We start from the raw sequence: 22,276 nt of genomic DNA on the forward strand, positions 1-22,276 counted from the left end.
GAGAGCTGTGTATGAACAATTAAGGTGAATTAGCTAGTTTTCAATCGATTGTAGACATTTTTGCTTTTGTTAATTTACTTGCGTTTATCTACAGTGTGCGTACATGCGAAAAAGAAGATAAATGCAAACAATTCTCTGCTCATATACGCACAGGTATACACAAACGCACACAAATTTCTTTGCGCCTAAAAGTAGGTTTGCTTAGGTTTTGGTGATAGTCTGCCAATGCATATCATACCCCTGGGATATGCCACTAATTACATAGCCAAAAGAGTCAGTGATAAGTGGAGGGGTGATTACGAGGATGCAGCTAGAGAGGTCAAATTTCAATATTTCAAGATATCTCCGTAACTGGAGAGGAGCTCCTGGTTCAAGGTGGCCATCGACTGCAAGACAATCAACAGTGTCCCCAGTGGACATTGTTACTGGGGTTGCTGTCTTCTCCCCTTTGAGACACGTGCACCGTCGAGTAGACACCGGATCATGTCATTTTTGAATGCAGTGAATACATGTTCATAAGGCGTAACTTCTCGAGCATTTAGAATTGCTCAGAATTGGTGCCATTCATTGGGCTTTATAGCCACTCCAATCTCGCTGATATAACTGATTTTTTGAAATGGGCCAACATCGCGTTATGATTCCTTAACTGGGTATTTCAGTTTAATTAGCAATGGTGCTATACATCTTTGACGGGTCAAGTATTTCCCCTTCAGGGTAAATTAATTTGAAACAAAAAAAGAAAACAATTGAAATAAATGTCTTTTTTACGCTAATGGCTTAAAAGGAGCACTTAAAAAGTATTAATCCTAGTTTAAAATGAATGTAAGTTTGAGTTAGTAAAAAAACTTTCATGTAATTATGTTTGAAAAAAATTGTGATATTTTGTTAAAGTTGTTCGCAACGATTCCGAAAGCTGAACAGAATACTTTGCTATAAGTGAAGCAAAAATAAAACAGGGCCAGCATCCATCTACCAGAAATTAATTTTATCGACATTTCGATATGTCAAATGTGTGCGGATCGATGTATGATGCCAACTTATCGATATATACATTTTTTATTGCAAAATTGATTTGTTTGACACTCGAAGTTTCCTTATAAATCCAAAATAAAAGAAAGTATAAAGTTATTAAAAACTATCAAAAAGTGAAAATCGGAAAATCCAGCAGGGAAAGCTTCTCCCAATTGCCTGCAGGGAGTGTATTAAGTGCGGCATTTGTCGAAAAAAGAAGAAAAAAAACGTCTCGCAATTGCGACGAAGACGACGACAACGAACTTGAGCACACCAATACACACTCAATGAAAAGTGATTGCATGTCGCTTCTTAATTTCATCTGACGTCTCAACATTTTGTTTGTTGAAAAAGAGATTACAACTTTCAGGCAAGAACGTGTATCCAGCGTTGAAAAGAAAAATTTGTTGCGAAATTGGTAACGGAAGGAGAACTCGAACCATACAATGACCACCTCCATAGTTGAAGTTATACAACATTATCAACGTAGCATTGATAATAGTCAAGACAATGAGGCCAGGGTAAGTATCTCCATACCCAAATATTTTAAAAAATTCTGCAGACATATGGAAGTGGGCAAAATGAAAAGTGAAAAAAAGAAATGTAAGTGGTTTTGTTTGTGTGCATGTCACTAAGTTCTATTTTTATATGTTTGATGAAGTGTCAGGGATATTCCATATATGCACAACAAATGCATTGTGAAAGGTGTATCAATCGCTGGTTGAGTCCATTTTTCCCTCAACAATCATTTGGAGTATCGTATGATATCCTAAGAACTACCACAAAGTCTGCCGCAATAACAACAACAATATCAAGCACTAACAGATGTTTTTATTTACAACCTTCATTGTTGTTGTATTTGTTTTGTGGCCTTTGTTTTTGCCAAACACAGAGAAGCTTATTTTAGTAGTGTATTCAAAATTTGTCCTGTGAAAAATTGAAAGTGATTTGCTGGGAGCTATCAAAATAAAGAAAGTCCCTTCATCGAAGCCAATAACACAAAAATGAATTTATTGCGGTAATATAAGGTGAAATTCTTACAAATATTTAAACCAGAGAACCGTTATTTCGGTTATAAACCGACAGGTTCTTATAAAAAGCAAGTACATAAAAACTCGCTAAGTTCGGTCAACCCGAATCTTGGATAGCCACCACCGTGGCCTATACTAAAAGTTTACGGAAATTTACTTAGCTGAAGGGCGTATTTGTAACAGAACAATCCGTGCAAAATTTCAGCCAAATCGGAAAAAAGTTGCTTCAACGGGCTCAAGAACTCAAATCGAAGGATCATTTTTTATAAAGCTGTCTATATATGTAAATATGAACCGATTTGGCCCATTTGCAATACCCAATGAACTATGTACATCAATAAGAAGATGAAGTTCGACTGCTATAGTGATTTCCAAAGACGGGCGAACGGGTAGACAAACGGAGGTAAATGCAATTGCAGATCCACTTAGAATGTCAAAACGATCAAGAATCTTAAGTACTTTTTGGGGACGCAAATCGATATTTTGGGATGTTACAAACGGAATGACTAGATAAGTATACCGCCCATTCTATGGTTGAGGTTTTGCATAGCGGCACGCCGTTCGGACTCGTCTATAAAAAGGAGGCCGCTTACCATTGAGCCTAAAATTTAACCGGATTATGTGATGTTCATGGGAAAATTTGCATTTGCAAGGAGTACATTCAGTTCACGGTCCCGGTACGTGATAGCTGTGAGCACCACATAGGCTGGAACATTGAGGTCCGATCTGCGTGGTGTTCAATGCTGTCCCAAGAAGTTTAGCTGCGAGCCACCGGGCGCGTCCACAGTTTGCGGATAGTGGAATGCTGCAACGGCAGTCGCGGGCAATCAGCGGTATCGAGCCGAGAGTCTCAGTGAGAGACCGTGAGGCACCAGGTCTTGGACAAATAATGCTTGATATGACAAGACAAGTTATTGGCGCCTTTAAATAACTGCGGCTATCGGTCCTTTGGACTGATACGAGCTTGCTCATCTACAGGAGCTTGACGAGGATCGCCACCTCCACATGGAAATGTGGCAACAATAACAACAGTTCACGGTATAGAATTAGCCTATCAAGATATGCTGAACATAACTTTTCTATAGAGCTGGCTGAGATTAGATCATTACTAGAGATGGGCGATGGGACGCCCAATACCCAAAAGGTATTTACCCAGTAAATTGGGTAAATACCTAGGTATTTACCCATTTATACCCAAAAGTTGGGTATTTATAATTTTGCAGATATCTTGGATATAAAAACATTTTTCAAAAAATTTTTGATAATTTCATATTCTTTGTATATAAACCTGATCTTCTGATCTCATAAAATGGGATTTTAGTTACATATAACCGCTATATAGACTAATCTCCAGACATAAAATCTAGAGGCAATAAATTGGTAATTTTTCATCTGGTAGACCCCTGGTCCGATCTCGATGATATTCAATAAGAAGGTTTGAAGGGGTTTCGGAACTCGCTGTACCAAATTTCATTGAAATAGGATAAAAAAATGCTTCGTTTAGAGGCTCATTACGCAATAAGGGGAGATCGGTATATATGGCAGCTATATCCAAATATGGTCCGATCTGTACCACATTTGATAGAAATGGGTAGTGGTCTACCAGAACAAACTGTGCCTAATTTCATCGAATTCTGGTAATAAATGGATCTTTTATGGCCTCAATACCCCATATCAGGTGATCAGGTCTAAGGGCAGCTATATCCAAATAAAGTCCAATCTGAACCGCACTTCACAGAAACGAATAGGGGTATACCAGAACTCACTGTGCCAAAATTTCATCGAAATCAGATGAAAATGACCAATTTATTGCCTCAAGACTAAGACTGGAGAGGCTATATATAACTAAAATCCGACTTTATGAGATCAGAAGGTCCTTTTTATATACAAAGAATACTAAATCATCAAAAATTGTTTGGAAATGTTTTTTATACCCAAGATATCTGCAAAATTATAAATACACAAAAAAGATATTTATTGGGTAAATACCCAAGGTAAATAGCCAAGCGTTGGTAAAAACCCATCTCTAATCATTACTATTCCAAACAATGCTGTTGTTGTTGTAGAAGTGCGTTGTGTTCTATCTTTCGTCTGTTTGATTCTGTTAAGTATCCTGATCCAGGAACTCTGGGACTAAGATGGGGTGCGTCCAGAGGGATTTGGGTCTGAGACGAGTGGGTCTGGCTGAGCAGTTGAAACAGGTGACGTGTGTCGCATGGTCCCTGGTCACAATCGGGTCATAGATCCTGCACATTCGCATCAGTCCTTGCTCTTTAGGAATTGAGGCGGCTATATCTGCGGGAACGTAATTGAGCCAAAACTACTCTGGTTTGCCGTGGGAGATCATTTTCTTCATGCGCAATGGGAGTCGGTCGTTCTCCAAGGACAACATTTACCCGGGTGCTATAACCCGCATCTGCTACCGTGTATGCATAAATACTTTCCAGACCCTCATGATATGCCGCTTGATCTAGAGGTTCTCTCTTGTAACGCTGAACCTGTGGCTCTAGATCATGAAGATCCACCTTGAGGCTTCTGGCGGTGGATACCTATCTCCATGCTTGCATAACGGTTTATCGATCCTTGCCAAGCTCCCTTTGGGAAACAAGGTCATTCTCGTGCATAGACCCGATCGCTGAGGATGCGATTCTGATACATTCTTCTCTTTCCCAAACTAACATAATTGTCTATTTAGAATATGTGTTCTAACCACAGTTTGCTGACTATTTGGAATGTTCCTTAATTTGACCACTTGCCAATCTACTGCTCTAAATCAAATGTTGCCTTGTAAGAAAAACTGGTACAAAATCTTGAAGGGCTTTTAGATCAATTTCTTTATTAGTAAATAATTTTTTAATTTCACATTTTCCCCCTTTTGTTTTCCAGCTTCTATACTGTATACAAAAACTATACAAACTGCCCATTAAAGTTGAACACCTGCAAGAAACTGGCGTAGGAAAGACTGTCAATTCACTGCGGAAATTTAATGGTGAAATAGGTGTTGCTGCTAAAAGTTTAGTAACAAAATGGAAGGCTATGGTGGCAGCCGAAGAAGAACCCATGGACACCACACCACAATCATACGAGAATGAATCACATCATAATGACCACGGGGGTGCCGAACCACCATCACCCCATAATAACAATCCAGAGGAAGAGGAGGATGATGCAAATCTTAATCATACTACCACAACACAACACAATGAGAGCAAGCATTCGGGGCATTCTGAAAAGGATAGACACAAAGAACGCAATCACGGTAGTAGTAGCACCCACCACAAAGAATCTAGCAATAAACATTCATCATCTTCCTCGTCCAAGCACTCGAACGATAAACATAAGACATCATCTTCATCATCATCATCATCATCCAGAGATAAGGAAGCTCACCACAAATCTAGTAGTGGCAGCAAGGAGAGAGAGAAAGAGAAGACCGAACATAAATCTAGGGATAAGCATAAAGAAAAGGATCACCAAAAAGATAGAGAACGCAGTGAAAAGCGCAAAGAGGAAAAACACAAATCTGAAAAGGAATCCAAAACGGATTTAAATTCCAGTCACAAACATAGTTCGAGTTCTAAGAACAAAAGCGAGGATAGCCACAATAATAATCATCGTTCATCCTCCAAGGAAAAAGGCGATAAAGAGCGAACAGAGAAACATAAAAGTTCTTCCAAGGATAGGGACAAATCAAAGGAGGTAAGATTACCTTCTGCAAGGCAAAATTTATTAAAATTTAATAAATAATGTATTTTTTTAAAGGAAAAAACTTCATCTTCCTCAAAGGAAAAAAATGATCGCAAATCTACATCATCCTCCACTTCCCACAAATCATCATCATCATCATCCACCAAAGAGCCCTCGGAATCAACAGAACGCAAAAGACGGCATAATTCCGACACAGAATCAATTGATTTCAAATCACCACAGCCTAAAGTTGCCAAAACGCAAAAGTCCTCAAGCTCGGCCAAAGCTTCGCCCACCGAGGATGATGATGGGGAAGATGATTGTTTTGATTCTTCCATGGGAACCAATTTTGGCGACATTCTGGGCATGTTGAATATGCCAACAAGCAAGAAGAGCAAGAAATCCAATAAAACGCCAGCCAGCGAAAAGGATAGTCCTCCCAAACCCTCAACAAGCAACAAGAAAAATGGCATGAATGCATCTCCTGTAGTATACAGTCCTGTGTCAACATCTAAACCGACAACATCTAAACCGACAACAGCGGTAAGTTAGACATTGTTTTATAAAACTTTTAGCAAAAAACAAAATATCAAAATTGTATTACAAAGCGTGTATTCTGGAGCGGGGCCACATTTGAATGTGAAGGTAGCGATCCTCGTTCGGTTCCCGATCGCCGCGGGAACATGATATCCATTGGTTATTTGAAGGCGCCACTGACTTGCATTATCATATAACGTTGCTGGGACAGTTAAGTGTTTAACTGTCACCTGTTTAACTGCCCGGCCAGACCCACTCGACTCAGACCCAGATCCCTGTGGACGCACCCCATCTTAGTCGCGGAGTTCCTGGGTCTTGACACTCAACAGAATCAAGCAGACGAAAGATAGTACACAATAAACTGCTACAACAACAACAACGTTGCTGGGAAGTGGTCTGATATATAAATAAAGTTTTTGTTGTTGTTGAATTGCCACATGTCCATATGTTGTAAATCTAGAATCCGTTCCAAAAGACCGATTGCTGCGGGAACATGATGACGATTGGTTATTACAAGGCCTCAATATCCGGCCTTATCATATCGAGCATTATTGGTACTCAGCTTCCGCCCGGCCTCTTACTGAAACTCTGCACTCGATACCGCTGCTGTTGTTGCTGTTGATTGTTGAGCATACCATTATCCGCAACCTATAGACGCGCCAGTGAGCACCCAGCAAAGCTTCTCCTGACAACGATGAACACCACACGCTGCCATGGGATTGTTAAGCTTCTCTTGACAGCTATGAGCACAACACCGATCGGACCTCATAGTTCCAGCCAGGGTGGTGCTCACAGCTATCTCGTGCGCGGTTCGTGTTTTTGTCGTCGTGTTGAGTTAGGGTTCGTGCTTCATAAGATGTCGTAGTATGGGCTTAGTGGATTGCCTTGACTGCCAAAATTTCCGTCACATAGTGAACCTATTTCCAAATATATTGATAAATATCAGATATAAATCTTTGGATATGCAATTCTTATATCTGATGTAATAAATTTCGGTCTAAATTGTTTGCTTTTCAATTTTTCTCTTTTTAGAAACCTGATCTTTTGTCGTCAACAGCGAAATTGGAACCATTAGATCCAAATATAGCTTTAGAATTACCCACAATATCGACAAATTACAAACCTATGCCACTCAATCAAACTGTTATGGACTGCGTTTTTAATACCACTTCAAGTTCATCCAAACCAATGCGCACCCTAACCGATGCTGAGGCCCTGCATCACGGAATTTCGTCAAAAACAATGAGGTAAGAACAAATATCATTTTCTAAAATCCTAGATCATGCAGCGTTTGATCTGGCGTATTGTCCAACTGAGCTGCTTATAAACAAAATACAGAAAAGTGTCATAAAAACGGACCTTGCCCAGAATTATCCAGCTAAAAAAACAAACAATTCAAAGTAACACTTAGCGGATGTTAAAAGAACGCCCGTCCCTATCCACGGAGGTATATTCTTAAAGAAGATTTTTTTTATTTGTTGTTGTTGTCACCACAATTTCATGTGGCGATGGCAATCCTCGTCAAGCTTTTATAGAAGAATAAGGTAGTTCCCGTCAATACGACCGATCGCCGCGGCAACATGATGGCCATTGGACCGATATGACTCATTTGCAATCCCAATTGATTTACATTCCCAACACTAACAACTAGTATTTGTGTAAAATTTCAAGCGCCTAGCTCCTATCGTGGAAGTTATACTACTAAAATTCCCTTAAACATTTCATTTAGGAACAGGGAATACCTCTCTCATATCAATGTGGGTCCGATTAAAGTTTAAGCTCATTGATAAGGGGCCTCCTTTTTTATGCCGAGTCCGAGCGGCATGCTGCATAGCGACACAACTTGCTAGAGAAGTTTAATATGGCAGGATACCTCACAAATGTAGCCAGCATTTGTAAGGGGATAACCACCGCTGAAAATGGTGTCTGATCTTCACGCCAGGATGGAGAGGGTGGAGGGTATAAAAATATTAAATTAAAAGTTCGATATCAATGCTTAAAGCAAAAACGGAAAAAATATCTAAAAATTCTGTCGATTCCGGAGGCGGAGGATTATGATCAGTACTCTTGGAAAACATATAGAAATTCTGTTAGGTACCACCACACCACATCGTAGAAAAGACATGTGCTCTCCAAAAAATTTTTTATTCGAAAATCGAACGGATGTTCTTTGCATATTCCTGCCTTGTTAAAGAATTTCTCGAAAACAATTTTGGACAGAATTTTAGCCAGTACTCCTGGAGCTTGTTCGGTGCTCACAGCTATCCCGTGCTGGGGTCAAGTATCATGTTATGTATATGTGTTTGTGTTTGTCAATGCTGGTCAACTTTAGCAGAGATCAAGAGAGGACCTATCGCGAAGTTACCAGATTGGGTATTCTCGAAACATCGATGTGGCCAGTAAGAGGTATATAACGCAGTGGCGTAACGCAACACGAATCAGTCTTATCTGAAAGCGCGTATTGTAAACGTATCAGCAAACAGCAGTTAGTGAGTTGTAAAGCAATTTAAACACCGCTTACATTGCTCATTAAATCCGGATTTAAGGCTCTCGTCGGCTGATTTTACAAAGGGAAAACAGATGATCGAGCCATTAAATCCGGATTTAAAGAGCAGTGTAATCGGAGTTTAAGCAGATAAATCAATCATTGTTAAGTAAAGTAATTGTAAACGCACTGTGTTTTAATTGGAAGTAAAACACCAACAGTAAAAACGTAACAACTGGTGTCACAAGAAAAATACGAAATAAACTTTTATAATGTGGAAGACGGTCTATGTGTTGAAGACTTGAAGAAAGAGCTAAGTAAAATGTAGCTAGTAACTACCGGCAACATGGCGGAATTGAAAAAGCGGTTATTAGAGGAATTTGAGCTACATAAAATTTGCATCAACGTATATGAATTCGTCGAATATGAATGATGCCAGCGGCGAGAAAGTTTTGAAAGAAGCTGCAATTGGTGTGAGTTTCGCAGCAATGGTAGCCGACATTAGTAAAATGATGGAAGAAAATTCCAGTAAAATATTGGAAGACACTTCCAGAATTTTGGCTGAAAAATTGGATGCAAAATTCTCAGAAAACTCCACAACTCTGAACGAGAAACTCCAGGAAATATCTCAATTTATGGACAATTGAGAGGACGAGTGCAGAAATCAAACGAGACGCCGCAGGATTTCGCTACTGAGGTCGAGCGACTAGTAATGGAGAAAACCAACCGTTGGTGGACCGCATGAAGATTGGGACCTTCGTCAATGCCATGCGTGACCCTGAAATTAAATGGGCAACATATGCGTCACGAAAGGGTATGTTCGCAGAAACTATGTCATATGCTCTAGTGCAAGAAACGGCGAGAATAATTGCGAAACCGCAGATTTACAAGGTGCGTAAGTTGGAGACCGAGTACGAGGAGTCGAAATCTGTTATCGAGTTGGTGAAGAACGCAATAAAGCAGGCGATGGAAGAAATGAAACGGGAATCAAGTAAGCATAAGTTAAAATGCTTCAATTGTGACAAACCTGGACATTTAAATGTAGAGCTAGACTCAAACGTCTCAGATCGACATCGCCACCTCAAACCCAGAGATGGAAAAGAGTGGCTGAAAATTCTTCACAGTCACATTTAAAGCTAGACCGCGATATTCGAGCAGTGCATGATCTGGCTACCATGGATCCTGGGCCTTCAATCTTCGTACTCAACAGGAAAACACAAACCTTTTAACATCCGGTTACATATATGGCGATAGTCGCATCTTAACCTTGGATACGGGCGCATCAAAAACTCTTATTAGGTCTGATTTGGTAAAAGGAGGAATATCCCCCTTAAATGGAGTGAGACTGCGTACGGCCATGAGGGATCACGCAACAGTCAAAAGAAAAGTTATTATGGAATTAACTATCTCTAATAGATCTGTTACATATGAGTTCATAGTAGCCGATATTGTGGAAGAAGTTATAATTGGAGCCGATTTTATGATAATGTTTGGTGTTAACCTGAATATGAAGCATGGTGTGATGAACTGAACAGTAAGCATGGCTAATTGTGAGGATGTCCCTATTAAACGTTTGACTACAAACTATCCAAAGACAATACTTCGGAATGGCGAATCAATTAGAAGGATGCCAATGAATGGAGATTGTGAAACAGGTAAACTGTCTGTGATTGAGCCGAATGGTACCAGAACATCGCGAACATTTGCTCGCACTCTAGAAGACATCTCCAAGAAGTGGCGGAAAGCGGCCAGAAAGATCGAGATGTGTACATATCAAAACTTTTATTGCCATATAAATCAGATGTACACGATTCAGCTTTGCGGACACAGTCTAAGGCTTTGTTCGGAAGCAAGTTTAAGGTACTGGGTGAAGACTGCGGAAAGGAAGGTAGGAACTTCAATACGACGACGAACAAAAACGTCCAGGAACTGGATGAAGGATGGATATAACCATGCGACAAATAGTAAAGGCCCCCAAGAAGAGATTGTGTCCGAAATTGCAAACACATTGGGAAGGCCCCTGCGGAGTACGCAAAATAAACGACGCAGTATATCAGAAGAACGATAGTAAGGAATATTAAAATGTATTGGGTTGCCCAAAAAGTAATTGCGGATTTTTCATATAGTCGGCGTTGACAAATTTTTTCACAGCTTGTGACTCTGTAATTGCATTCTTATTCTGTCAGTTATCAGCTGTTACTTTTAGCTTGCTTCAGAAAAAAAGTGTAAAAAAAGTATATTTGATTAAGGCTTATTCTAAGTTTTATAAAAAATGCATTTACTTTCTTTTAAAAAATCCGCAATTACTTTTTGGGCAACCCAATATTTGAGCTGCATTTCCAGAGTCGGAACATACATTGACTCTAGATTGATCATATAATTTGGTGTATTGCTCGGCAAATAAAACAGTTTTTTGGTAAAAAATCGCAATAATTTCTCAACATTATCGCACCGGGCAAAACCCCAGACTTCATTTAGTTCTCCATAGAAATAGGTGGGTTGTTTATATAAGCTGACCAAGTGGAAGCAACTGCCATCTTAGATGATGCAAGTCTCTTCCCCAGGTGTTTTCTGAATGATAAGTTGTACGTGATCTCTAGTCCAAGATACGTGTTACTGTTAAAAATGTCAATATCTTGCCCTCGGTAGACCCATTTTAAGTCTGCTGCAATTCTGGCACCTATTCGAAACACTAATACCTTGTAAAGGGTGATTTTTTTGAGGTTAGGATTTTCATGCATTAGTATTTGACAGATCACGTGGGATTTCAGACATGGTGTCAAAGAGAAAGATGCTCAGTATGCTTTGACATTTCATCATGAATAGACTTACTAACGAGCAACGCTTGTAATTCATTGAATTATATTACCAAAATCAGTGTTCGGTTCGAAATGTGTTCATTCACCGTAACGTTGCGTCCAACAGCATCTTTGAAAAAATACGGTCCAATGATTCCACCAGCGTACAAACCACACCAAACAGTGCATTTTTCGGGATGCATGGGCAGTTCTTGAACGGCTTCTGGCTGCTCTTCACTCCAAATGCGGCAATTTTGCTTATTTACGTAGCCATTCAACCAGAAATGAGCCTCATCGCTGAACAAAATTTGTCAAAATTTGAACACATTTCGAACCGAACACTGATTTTGGTAATAAAATTCAATGATTTGCAAGCGTTGCTCGTTAGTAAGTCTATTCATGATGAAATGTCAAAGCATACTGAGCATCTTTCTCTTTGACACCATGTCTGAAATCCCACGTGATCTGTCAAATACTAATGCATGAAAATCCTAACCTCAAAAAAATCACCCTTTATTTAAGCAAATTAACCCTTAGGCCCCAGGTAGCGCAATATCCTTCTAAAACATCAATCATTCATTGCAAACCATCTGGACAATCGGAAAGCAAAACTATATCATCACCATATAACAATATCTTGATGGTAGTTTCCGCCACTATCACACCTCCAAGTAGGACATCGGGCAGGTCGTTTAGATAAAGCGAAAATAGGACAGGACTTAGTACGAACCCCTGCTTTACCCCCGTTTCCATAACGAAACTCTCTGATATGTACGTGCCGCCTTATATCTTGCTGTTGGTACCTTCGTGTAACAGTTGGAGAAACCTTACCATCTTGGATAATATCCGTAGATAATTTTAAAAGTAAACTATTCCTAGGAATAGTGTCGGAAGCCGTCGAAAAGTCTACAAAGAAAGCATAAGTGGTCTTCCTTTTTAACTTGCTTAAATGGACAATGTTGACCAGCTTAAACATGTTATCCACTGTGTAATAGTTCCTCCTGAATCCTGCCTGGAACTCAATCAATGCACCGTTGTAGTCTAGCCAGTCGGAAAGTCGATTTAGGAGTATATTGCTAAAAATTTTACTCAAAGAGTTCATCAAAGACAAGCCTCTGTAGTTTGTTGGTATATTCGGGTCACCCTTATTATGTATCGGCAACAAAATTGATGTCTTAAATGCAGGAGGAATTCTTTCCGTTATAAAAATCCTATTAAAAAGTCCAAGCAGGCAATCCAGAAAACAGTAGGGTGCATGTTTATAAAACTCGTAAGGTAGACCATCAAATCCTGGGGTCGTCTTAGTTTTTAAGTTCGTGAACGGGGAGTCAAGCAAAGGGTCAATAAAGCATGGCAGGCAACAACTCATTGGCTCCGTCCCACAATGTGCATGAAACGCCGCACTGAAATGGACCAGGAATTCGTCAGCAGTCAGGTTCCCTCGCTGTGCGCTTTCACAAGGAGTTAGACAAGTCCCACCATTCCTTGGAGTTCGAAACGTTGTCTAGGAGTTGGAGATTGTCATTGTGGTATTCTAATTTCTTCCTCGCACACAGTCTCCGAAATTTCACCCTTGAAGCGTAATGTCTTTTGCAATTGGCAGCGTCATGACTCTCTTTAAACCTCTTAAAAATTCATACGCACCAGTTTCCATTGCCGATAACACGCCCAATCAAACCACCTTTGCGTAGGCTGGAAGAATTTCCTATTTGCCCCATTCGGACATGCATACCTTATCATATTCGTCAGCGACAAGATACCATCATCTATCGGACACGCATTGTCTATATGTTGTCTTTCAACTAAATTACGTAGCTAGATGTTGTAGCTGGCGCAGTATTAAAAAAAATATTTATAACTTAATGATGAAGCAATATATAAAATAACTACAATATGTTTAAAAACTTATTTTTTTAATATTAAATATTTTTCTCCACTAATTTATTGCAGAACAAAAATTTATTCTGGATCAAAAACTGGGCAAATATTTCAAGTACCATCTCTATTCGATATGTGTATACGAATCCTACAAAAGAATATCGATGGTAAGTAAGTAACTTTCTAGCTTATATTTTAAAATAATTTTCTGTCTGCTTTTTTGTGCTTAGCTTTGGAGTACACTGGTGGTGTACCATTCGAAGTATTACGACCAGTTTTAGAAAGAGCCACACCAGAACAATTGTATGAATTCGAGGATTACAATCGCTATTTGATGGAGGACAGTGATGTGCTGTGGCAAGTGCATGTTTCTAGAAAATTTCGCACTCAGAAACGTTTGGAAAATGAGTCATGGAGAGAAATGTTCATAGTAAGTAACCGATTAAGGCGACAGCATTATTAAGAGATAACCAGATATAGGTATGGGGAAAGTTATGGCCGTATATAATCTATTGGGTGCTTGTTGCCCTTCCATCGATAGATGGACCTTCAAAACTTTTCTCCATAATGACAAATTTTTGTAGTGAAAATTACATTCAATATGCAAAAAATGCAAATTCCCTCCCTCTAATCTTCGATAAACTGCTGGAAACAGATTTGAAAAAATTTAATATAACAGAACTTCGCTCTTGTGTCCATCTGAAAAAGATAGAATTCAAACACCAACATTACAGTAGAATAAATCCCTACCTCGTTGCTCCAGTTTTTCCAACACTAGTCGAAAAAAGGAAATCCGTACGTTCTCCAAACTTCGCATAGGCCATACAATTTGCACTCATCAGCACCTACATAACAGAAATCTTGGCAACAAATGTCATTGATGCGGCAGGCCGCCTGTCTGTAGAGCGCATCTTGAATTCTTGCAAGAATCTGAATTGGAAACAAAATACAATTCCCAACAATAAAGGAGTAGATATTCTGAAAACCACCTCTGCAGATAATGTTGTTATTGTTGTTGTAACCACATTTTCATGTGGAAGTGGCGATCCTCGTCAAGTTCCTGAAGGTGTGGACTGATCGATAATGTTCAATTATATTGCGGACTCAAAGAAATAAAGCTTCTATTTTAAGTTATGTACTTACGTCCGCTCCGCTGGGTTTTCTTTAAATCTCTAATGTCTTTTTAGGTTGGGGACACTTCGCTCTAAATGTGGATACCGAATGTGTGCCACCGTAGCCCATGTCCGCCTATGACGTTGAACGCCTGCGTTCGAATCCTGGTGAGAACATCGATAATAATTTAAAGGGGTGGTTATCCCCTCTTAATGCTGGCTGGAAATTTGCGAGGTAGCAAGCCATGCATGGTTCTGTAAATTCTCCTCAAAGAGGTGTCACACTGCGGCAAGCCGTTCGGACTTGGATATAAAAAAAAGGTCCCTTATCATTGAGTTTAAACTTGTATCGGAAAGCACTCATTGATGTGTGAGAGGTTTGCCCCTGCTCGGTTCATGGGCAAAATTTTACTCTACTCCCAAATGCCTCTCTTTCGGTTCCTATGTTACCACTTTGGTAAATATTTTCTATTTACGGGATAATTCGGTGTGGGATTGCCACCCAGACACTTTGCCCTTAAAGTAAATATGAGCTTCGTGTTCCATTTTCAAGTACATTTTATATGAGACCCATATTGGCATCATCGGAAAATAAGTTTTGTTTGAGGGTGGAGTGGGCCCCAAAGTCTTTGTCCAAAAAATGAGTATCAATTTCGTACTCTACTCCCAAATAGCTTTTATATAAGTTACACATTCCAATGGACGGGTAAATACGTTTGGTTAGGAAGGTATTTTGGGGTGAGGTGACCCCCAAACACATGGCTCTTTAATTGGATATCAAATTCGTTTTTTTCTCTCAAACACTTTTCGTTTGAGCCCTATATTGTCGTGATTTGTCTATACATCCATTTGCCGGTTTTTGGGTGGCCCCTGAGGCACCCAAACCCAATAATAGAAACCATGTTTTGTTTTAGGTGGCTGTAAGAGTGCAAAAAAAATTCGAACGAATCGCATTACCAATCTCCGAGGTCGAATTACCCCAAATTCAAAAATTCCCCTTCAACAAAGAATAACATTGTTCACAATAGAGAGATTTGGAAAGATTTTACTCGTTCGCGTATGCGGTTATTCGGCCCCTAGATTTTTTTTTTAAATTATGAGAGCTGCTTTTATGGGAGGGATGGCACCTCAGACATTTCGACTCAAATATCGATATTAAATTTGTGCTTCACTCCCAAATCCCTTTAATTTGAGCCCCATATTGCCATGGTCGGTAAACGTGAACCGTTAGGAGGGTGTTTTGGCGATGGTGCGCCCACTGGCACTTGGCCCTGAAAATAGAAATCAAATTTGTTCTTTAATCCCAAATACCGTTGGTTTGAGCTCCATATTGCCATAGTCGAAAATGAAGTTCAGTTTAGGGGGTGCTTTAGGTCGTATCCCCAAACACTTGGCTCCAAAATTGGATATCAGATTCGTTTTCCACTCTCAAATACCTTTCATTTGAGTCCCACATTGTCATAATGGGTCAATCTGTTGACCTATTTCACGTATTTTTAGGAAAAAAAGCGCCACCTTGTCATAAACGCAAATTTGAATGTCATATTCGTAGTCTACTCCCAAATACCTTTTAGTTGAGTCTCATATAGCCATGGTCGGCTAATGTGCCCATTTGGAAGTAGGTACTTGGGTGGTGGAGGGACCTTTACTTGGACCTCTTTTTTTATGCCATATTTGTAATCTACTGCCAAATATTTTTTATTTTAGTCCTATATTGACATGAACGTCGAATATATCTGTTTAGATAAGTTTTGGAGTTGGTTGTTGTTGTAGTAGCAGTGTGTGGTACACTGAGTCGGCAGCCCTTGCCGATGTGAAGGAAATCATCGGGTCAATCCGGTACGTACAACCGGCTGCCATGGGATTGTTTTGGAGTTGGTGTGGCCCGCTGGGTACTTGGACCCACAATTTTTAATACGATATTTGTTTTCTAGTCTCTAATACCTTTCATTTGGTACCCATATTGTGACTATCGGCAAACTTTGGATTTTATGGTGTGGGGGAGGATCCGCCCCCATCCGATATCAAAAAATTATATAGCCTGTGTTTCCTTCCAGACCAACCTACACTATCTGTGAAAATTTCAACGTAATCGGTTCACCCGGTTTTAAGTCTATATGGAACAAAAAAACAAACACAAATTGTTTTTTTTATATATAAGACTAACTGAGCCCAGCCCGCTCTGCTGCGCCCGATAATGCTTTGTTAGAGAAAAGTACTCTAAATTTGGAAATTTCTGCCTAATTTGAATCGAAAATGTATTGCAATTTCCTGTGGATTTTTCTACTCTCAAATATCTCTTATTTACACCCCAAGTAAGTAAAGGTCCTGTTTGGGTGGTGGTGTGGTGGACCCTCAGAGACTTGGTCACAAAAGTGAAAGTCAATTTCGTGCTCTACTCCCAAAGATCTTTCATTTTAGATCCATACTGTCATGGTCGGTAAATATGCCCAAATTGAGGGGTATTTTGGGGGTAGGCTGACCCACGAAACACTTAGTCCCACAATTGGATATCAGATTCATTTTCTAATCTCAAATACTTTTAATTTGATACCCACATTGTAGTGATTGTTCTGTTTGGCGGGTTTTTTGAGGTGAGCGGCCCTCGTAGGTACCCCACTCCAGATTTTGATACCAAATTTTTATTTTTAAGTTACTGTAAGTGTGCAAACAAAATTTCGCTTAAATCTCCCTACCCATTTCCGAGATCTAGTTTATTTGAAAATTATGGTAAGGGGGAGGGTGGGAAAGTTAAAAAATAAAACCACAAACAACCTCAACGAAATTCCTATATTTTATTTTTCTTTATTCAGAGACCGATAGGTTGTCATAATAAAATTAAATGCTGTATGATAAATTTTGACAACTCTGCCCTCTTTCTGTTCATGTTGGCTTCTCTAAATTAGCGCCATATACTGGTTGTCATAACAAAATTAAATGCTGTATGAGAATTTTGACCACTCTGCCCTCTTTCTGTTCATGCTGGCTTCTCTAAATTAGCGCCATCTACTGGTTGTTGGATCAACAAAATAAATCATCAGTAGATGGCGCTAATTTAAATCTTAGTGCTACTCGCATGGCGCAGCTTTACGTCTATAAAATTGATCCTCATGTGGCAGTTGTCTATAAATGACTATAGATAGTAATCACTTAGTCTTTTTTTTAATTAAATCAAATTGCAATATTAAACGATTTCCTGTGGTAAGGAAATAATTTGCTTTTCTAAATATTTGGTGCGGTGGGGATAGTTCTTACTATTAAACTAAAACTTTTGAACAATAAGGTGTTTCCGAGCAGAACATCGTTTGGTCTTGTCTATCGATGAGCTAAAAATGGTTGCAATCTTAATGTTAAGGTTTGCAACTGATCCTATCGCGCTGAACGTCATAATTTGGCGGAGGGTATGTAGGGACACATTTATTTGTGTTCCTACACATTAATTAAATCACACAGTGTCCTGTTAGGTCATTATGATTGATGGACTGTTTTGGGGTGAGGTGGTTCGCTAGATATATGTGCAGAATAAAGATATTTGATTCGCCGTCCACAATATTGTACCTTTAATTTAAACCCATATTGCCATGATTGGTGTATACAGCCATTTGGTGGAGGTTGTCTATATGAGAGTTGTGCTCCACACGCCATCTGCCACTTGAGCACATATTTGAATGATGCACTCTACTCAAAAATATCTATCATTTGATCCCCCTTGGTTTTAATTTGTAAAATAATCTATTGGGGGCGATTTTTTGAGGTAAAGCGCCACCTAGATTCTTGGACACAAAGTTTAATGTCAAATTCGTAATCTGTTCTCAAATACCCTTCATTTGAGTTACATCAAGCTATGATCGAGTAATATTCACAACATTTGGAGAGCTTATCGGGGATAGGACGACCATCAATTACTTGGACCTCATTTTTTATGTCATATTCGTAATCAACTCCCGAATACCTTTCATATGAGTCCTATATTGATGTGTACGTCCAATATGTCTGTTTGGGGAACTTTTGGGGTTGGAGTGGCCCCTGGGTTCCTTGGACTCAACTTTTAATACCATATTCGTATTCTACTCTCCAATAGCTTTCATTTGAAACCCTTATTGTCCCGATCGGTCAACCTTGATTTTGGGTGGTGTTTTTGGGGTAACAGGGGAGGGTCTGCCTCTACCAATATCAATAAATTATATAACCTATTCCCACTTCCTGACCATGTTCGTAATCTACTCCCGAATACCTTTCATTCGAGTCCCATATTGTCATTATCATCCAATGTGCCTATTTGAAGGGGTCGGGGCAGCCCCCTAGGCCCTCTACTTTAATTTGTATTCTTCTCCCGTATACCTTTCATTTGACTCCCATATTGGCCCGATCGGTCAACTTTTATTTTTGGGTGGTGCTTTTGTGGTAAGGGGGAGGGTCCGCCCCCCTTGAGATATCAAAAAATTATATAGCCTTTTGTTTCTTCCGGATCACTCCCCACAATCTGTGTAAATTCGAAAAAAAAGTAATCGGTGCAGCCGTTTTTGAGTCTATACGGAACAAACAAATTTACAAACACACATTCAAATAAACACTAATTGAGTTTTATATATAAGAAAATAAGCTCAGTACATACATACATAATTTTGTTATGTTCTTACGAGATGGTCGATCGATAGAAAGTCGATGTTTAAAACATAACAATTAATTTATTTATTTAAACAATACTTTAAATGATATTAATGAAAAACAAAAGGTAATTAAGCAAGTATGATGAAATTGTCTTTAAGAGATGTGTATTGGTTGTCGGTTACAACTTGACTCAGCGTGTGTGCAGAAATACAAAAACTCTTGAGCCAGCTGCGCTGTCATGAAGTTGCCAGATTATTACAATAAAACAGAAGATTGTTAGGGTACCGTAACAAATTTAATATTTTAATTTTTATTTTCTTTTTAGCGCTGTCAAGAAGAAGAGGAACGCAGATTAAGTTTCCTAAAAGACAGCATCAAACAATCACAGAAAATCGCTGCGGCACCCGTGCGAAAGACACAATTGGCGTTTGTCGATTCGATGGTGAAACCACCGCGTAATGTAATGCGCAAACAAGAGCAATATGGAACAAAAGCTAAACTAGTGGCCACACCAGCAGCCCGTGTTGCCTCATTGCAAAATGCCACACCGAATGCAGCCAAATCGGGTGATCAACGTTTGAAAGTGTCACCAGCTGTAAGAGATAATGCTCAAGTTTGTAAGTAGTTTAGCTTGAACTCAAAACAATTGAACTAAGTCTTGATCTTCCTTTTCCGTTCAACCTTTACAGCAAGTTCTGTGGTACGCAATAAAAAGGCACCCCTAATGCAGAAGACATTGGCATTCATGCGGGGTCGTCTAAAGCGTTAGAAAGGAGCCAAGCAACCAACTACCTCTCCAGGGTGATGAGTATGTTGGTGAAGGATCATCTAGCCTTAGTTATTTATAGATAAGGAAGCAAAAACAGAAAATAATTTAAATTATTTAACAGAAACAGAAAAGTGATAGTCCTTTTTGTTTGCCTCATACCACTTGTTTGGGTTTTCTATTTTCTTAAACTTTTTATCTTTTATGGGTTTATCATCTTGATGAGCCCTTTCTCTACTACACACTCATCCATCTTATTTTACTATATCAGTCTTTTGTCTCCTCATGCCACCATCCACCCCCTCGAACTAAAAAAAAACAAATTCCTCAAAATCTATATACTCGTTAGTTCCACATACCGTTCACTTGTACTTTACACCGTTTTAATCCCTTTAATGGAGCATAATTTTATTTATTATAATTGCAAACTTGAAGGAAACCACAGTTTGTCACCTTACAAATCAAAGTATGTTTTATGTATGACAGCATCACATCTTTCTCCTACGTACATAGCCACAGATATGATTTGTTTGGTTTTTTCTCTTATTGTTATTCATAAAAAACATATGAAAATAAACATATGCAGCTTTTTGTTTTTCTCCTGCCAACCACTTAATATCACAATGAAAATGTAAACTATTTATTTTTTTTCCTTTTCTTTCGTTGTAACGTGTAATGATTGCCAATATTGTTGTGCATGTTATAAGTTATACCTACATACCTACAAAATAATCGTTTAGAATTGTAACAAACATAATAGCAAAAGTTATGAAAATATTTTAAATACAATAAAAACAAATATCTCAAACCAATAGCAAATCCCTTTGGTTCAAAATTGTGGGTTACTGCTCGTACATTCTGTCTGTCAAGATCTTTCGTCTTTTTCGGTAACGTAAGGAATGTCCATATCTCTACGTCGTTGTATTGTTGTAGCCACGATCGCTGTAAAGATACAGATGTTGCGGGGTTTGAGGGCGCCAATTCCATAAACTATGTAATACGCACCGGATTGACCCGATGGAACCCTCATCGACAAGGGCTGCCGCCTCAGTGTACGTGTTCGTCTTTTTTCGTCATGGGAGAGGCACATCCTGGAGTTCCTTCTCCGCACGCTTCTGGTCCGTGAACCTGGTTCTTTGAACCCCGAACCCTGGTTCTGTGAACCCCCGAACCCTGGTTCTGTGAACCCCGGACCCTGGTTCTGTGAACCCCGAACCCTGGTTCTGTGAACCCCCGAACCCTGGTTCTGTGAACCCCGGACCCTGGTTCTATTCGGTTTGCCAGAACCGCTTCCATTATCGATTGGTGTCGGTGAGATGTAACTGGAGAATGGAGTGGGTACATTACCGATCTTGCTCTGACCTCACTTCACTACGGGAGTATAGTCATATTGGATATGTCGCAAGGTGCTGTGCGAACATAACCAGCAGTGGGTCACAAGCGTCGTCGTCGGACTATGTGACCTCTCCTGTAGGGCAATATACGCAACGGCAGCATCCCAGCCCAAATATTGTCAGGTCAGTGCCGGGAAATGTATCGTTTTTGCAGCTAAACTGCAAGGGCCTTCGTGGCAAGATCGATGAGATTGTGGATTTCATGAGTCGGAAAGATATATTGGTCGCAGCGATCCAGGAGACAATGCTGACCAACACCTGCAGCTTGCAAAGTTATCACGGATACAATGTGCTACATAAGGATCACTCTAGGAATGAAGGTGCAGCAGTTCCCCAGACATCTTCATTGCATACCCTGATCTTCTGAGTGACGTATCCTGGCAAGCCGTCATCTCTTTGGGGTCAGACTACCTCTCCATAATTCTCACCATCGACCGACCACCCGACTTCATAACCTCTGAGCGCCGGACGTTTATCAATCAGAAGAAGGCCGATTGGGCTGGCTTCAGGGAGTATACCAATCGCCGCTTCAGTGAACTGCCACCCCTCTCTGATGTGCTTGTGGCCGAGAGGAAATTCCGAGACATCATTAACGCAGCAGCCGCTCGCTTTATACCAGCCGATCGAATACCCCAAGTGCGGCCCAAAATCCCGGCGCAGGCAGTGGTACTCGCAGACAAGCGCGATGGGATTCGTGGTATGGACCCCACTAACCCCAGAATCAGCGAGCTGAATCTGGAAATAAAGAGGGTAGTCAACGAACATAAGCGGAATTTGTGGCTGAAACACTTGGAGCAATGTAACTTAGGCACCGGTGTAGGCAAGCTGTGGTCTACTGTTAAGTCACTCTCGAACTCCGGTAGACGGCAGGACCTCAATCACTTTTGGAGAAATAACCGTGAGTGATCCGATGAAATGCGCCAGGTTGTTCAACCTTCAATTTTTTTGTGCATCGCGAGAGTGACA

At 39.9% G+C, this 22,276-nt stretch overlaps 1 protein-coding gene across 1 annotated transcript; it reads left to right on the plus strand.

Annotated features, from left to right (window-relative positions):
• Positions 1–924: 924 nt before the first annotated feature.
• Positions 925–20,735, plus strand: LOC106082802 (transcription elongation factor B polypeptide 3). The gene is made up of 8 exons (XM_013245534.2): positions 925–1,532; positions 4,929–5,741; positions 5,805–6,272; positions 7,299–7,513; positions 13,500–13,594; positions 13,658–13,857; positions 19,476–19,767; positions 19,840–20,735. The coding sequence occupies exons 1-8, from the start codon at positions 1,458–1,460 to the stop codon at positions 19,917–19,919; spliced, it is 2,238 nt and encodes a 745-aa protein (XP_013100988.2). The 5' UTR covers positions 925–1,457; the 3' UTR covers positions 19,920–20,735.
• The last annotated feature ends 1,541 nt before the right edge of the window (positions 20,736–22,276 follow it).

The sequence above is a fragment of the Stomoxys calcitrans genome, chromosome 2 (genome assembly GCF_963082655.1).
Source record: "Stomoxys calcitrans chromosome 2, idStoCalc2.1, whole genome shotgun sequence".
In the NCBI taxonomy this organism is placed as follows: domain Eukaryota; kingdom Metazoa; phylum Arthropoda; class Insecta; order Diptera; family Muscidae; genus Stomoxys; species Stomoxys calcitrans.

Bases quoted from the DNA above. Each gene is read 5' to 3' on its own strand.
- LOC106082802 (XM_013245534.2), top strand. From the start codon at position 1,458: ATGACCACCTCCATAGTTGAAGTTATACAACATTATCAACGTAGCATT. The intron at 6,273-7,298 runs GTAAGTTAGACA...TTCTCTTTTTAG, and splicing joins CATCTAAACCGACAACAGCG to AAACCTGATCTTTTGTCGTC. The intron at 13,595-13,657 runs GTAAGTAAGTAA...TTTTGTGCTTAG, and splicing joins CCTACAAAAGAATATCGATG to CTTTGGAGTACACTGGTGGT.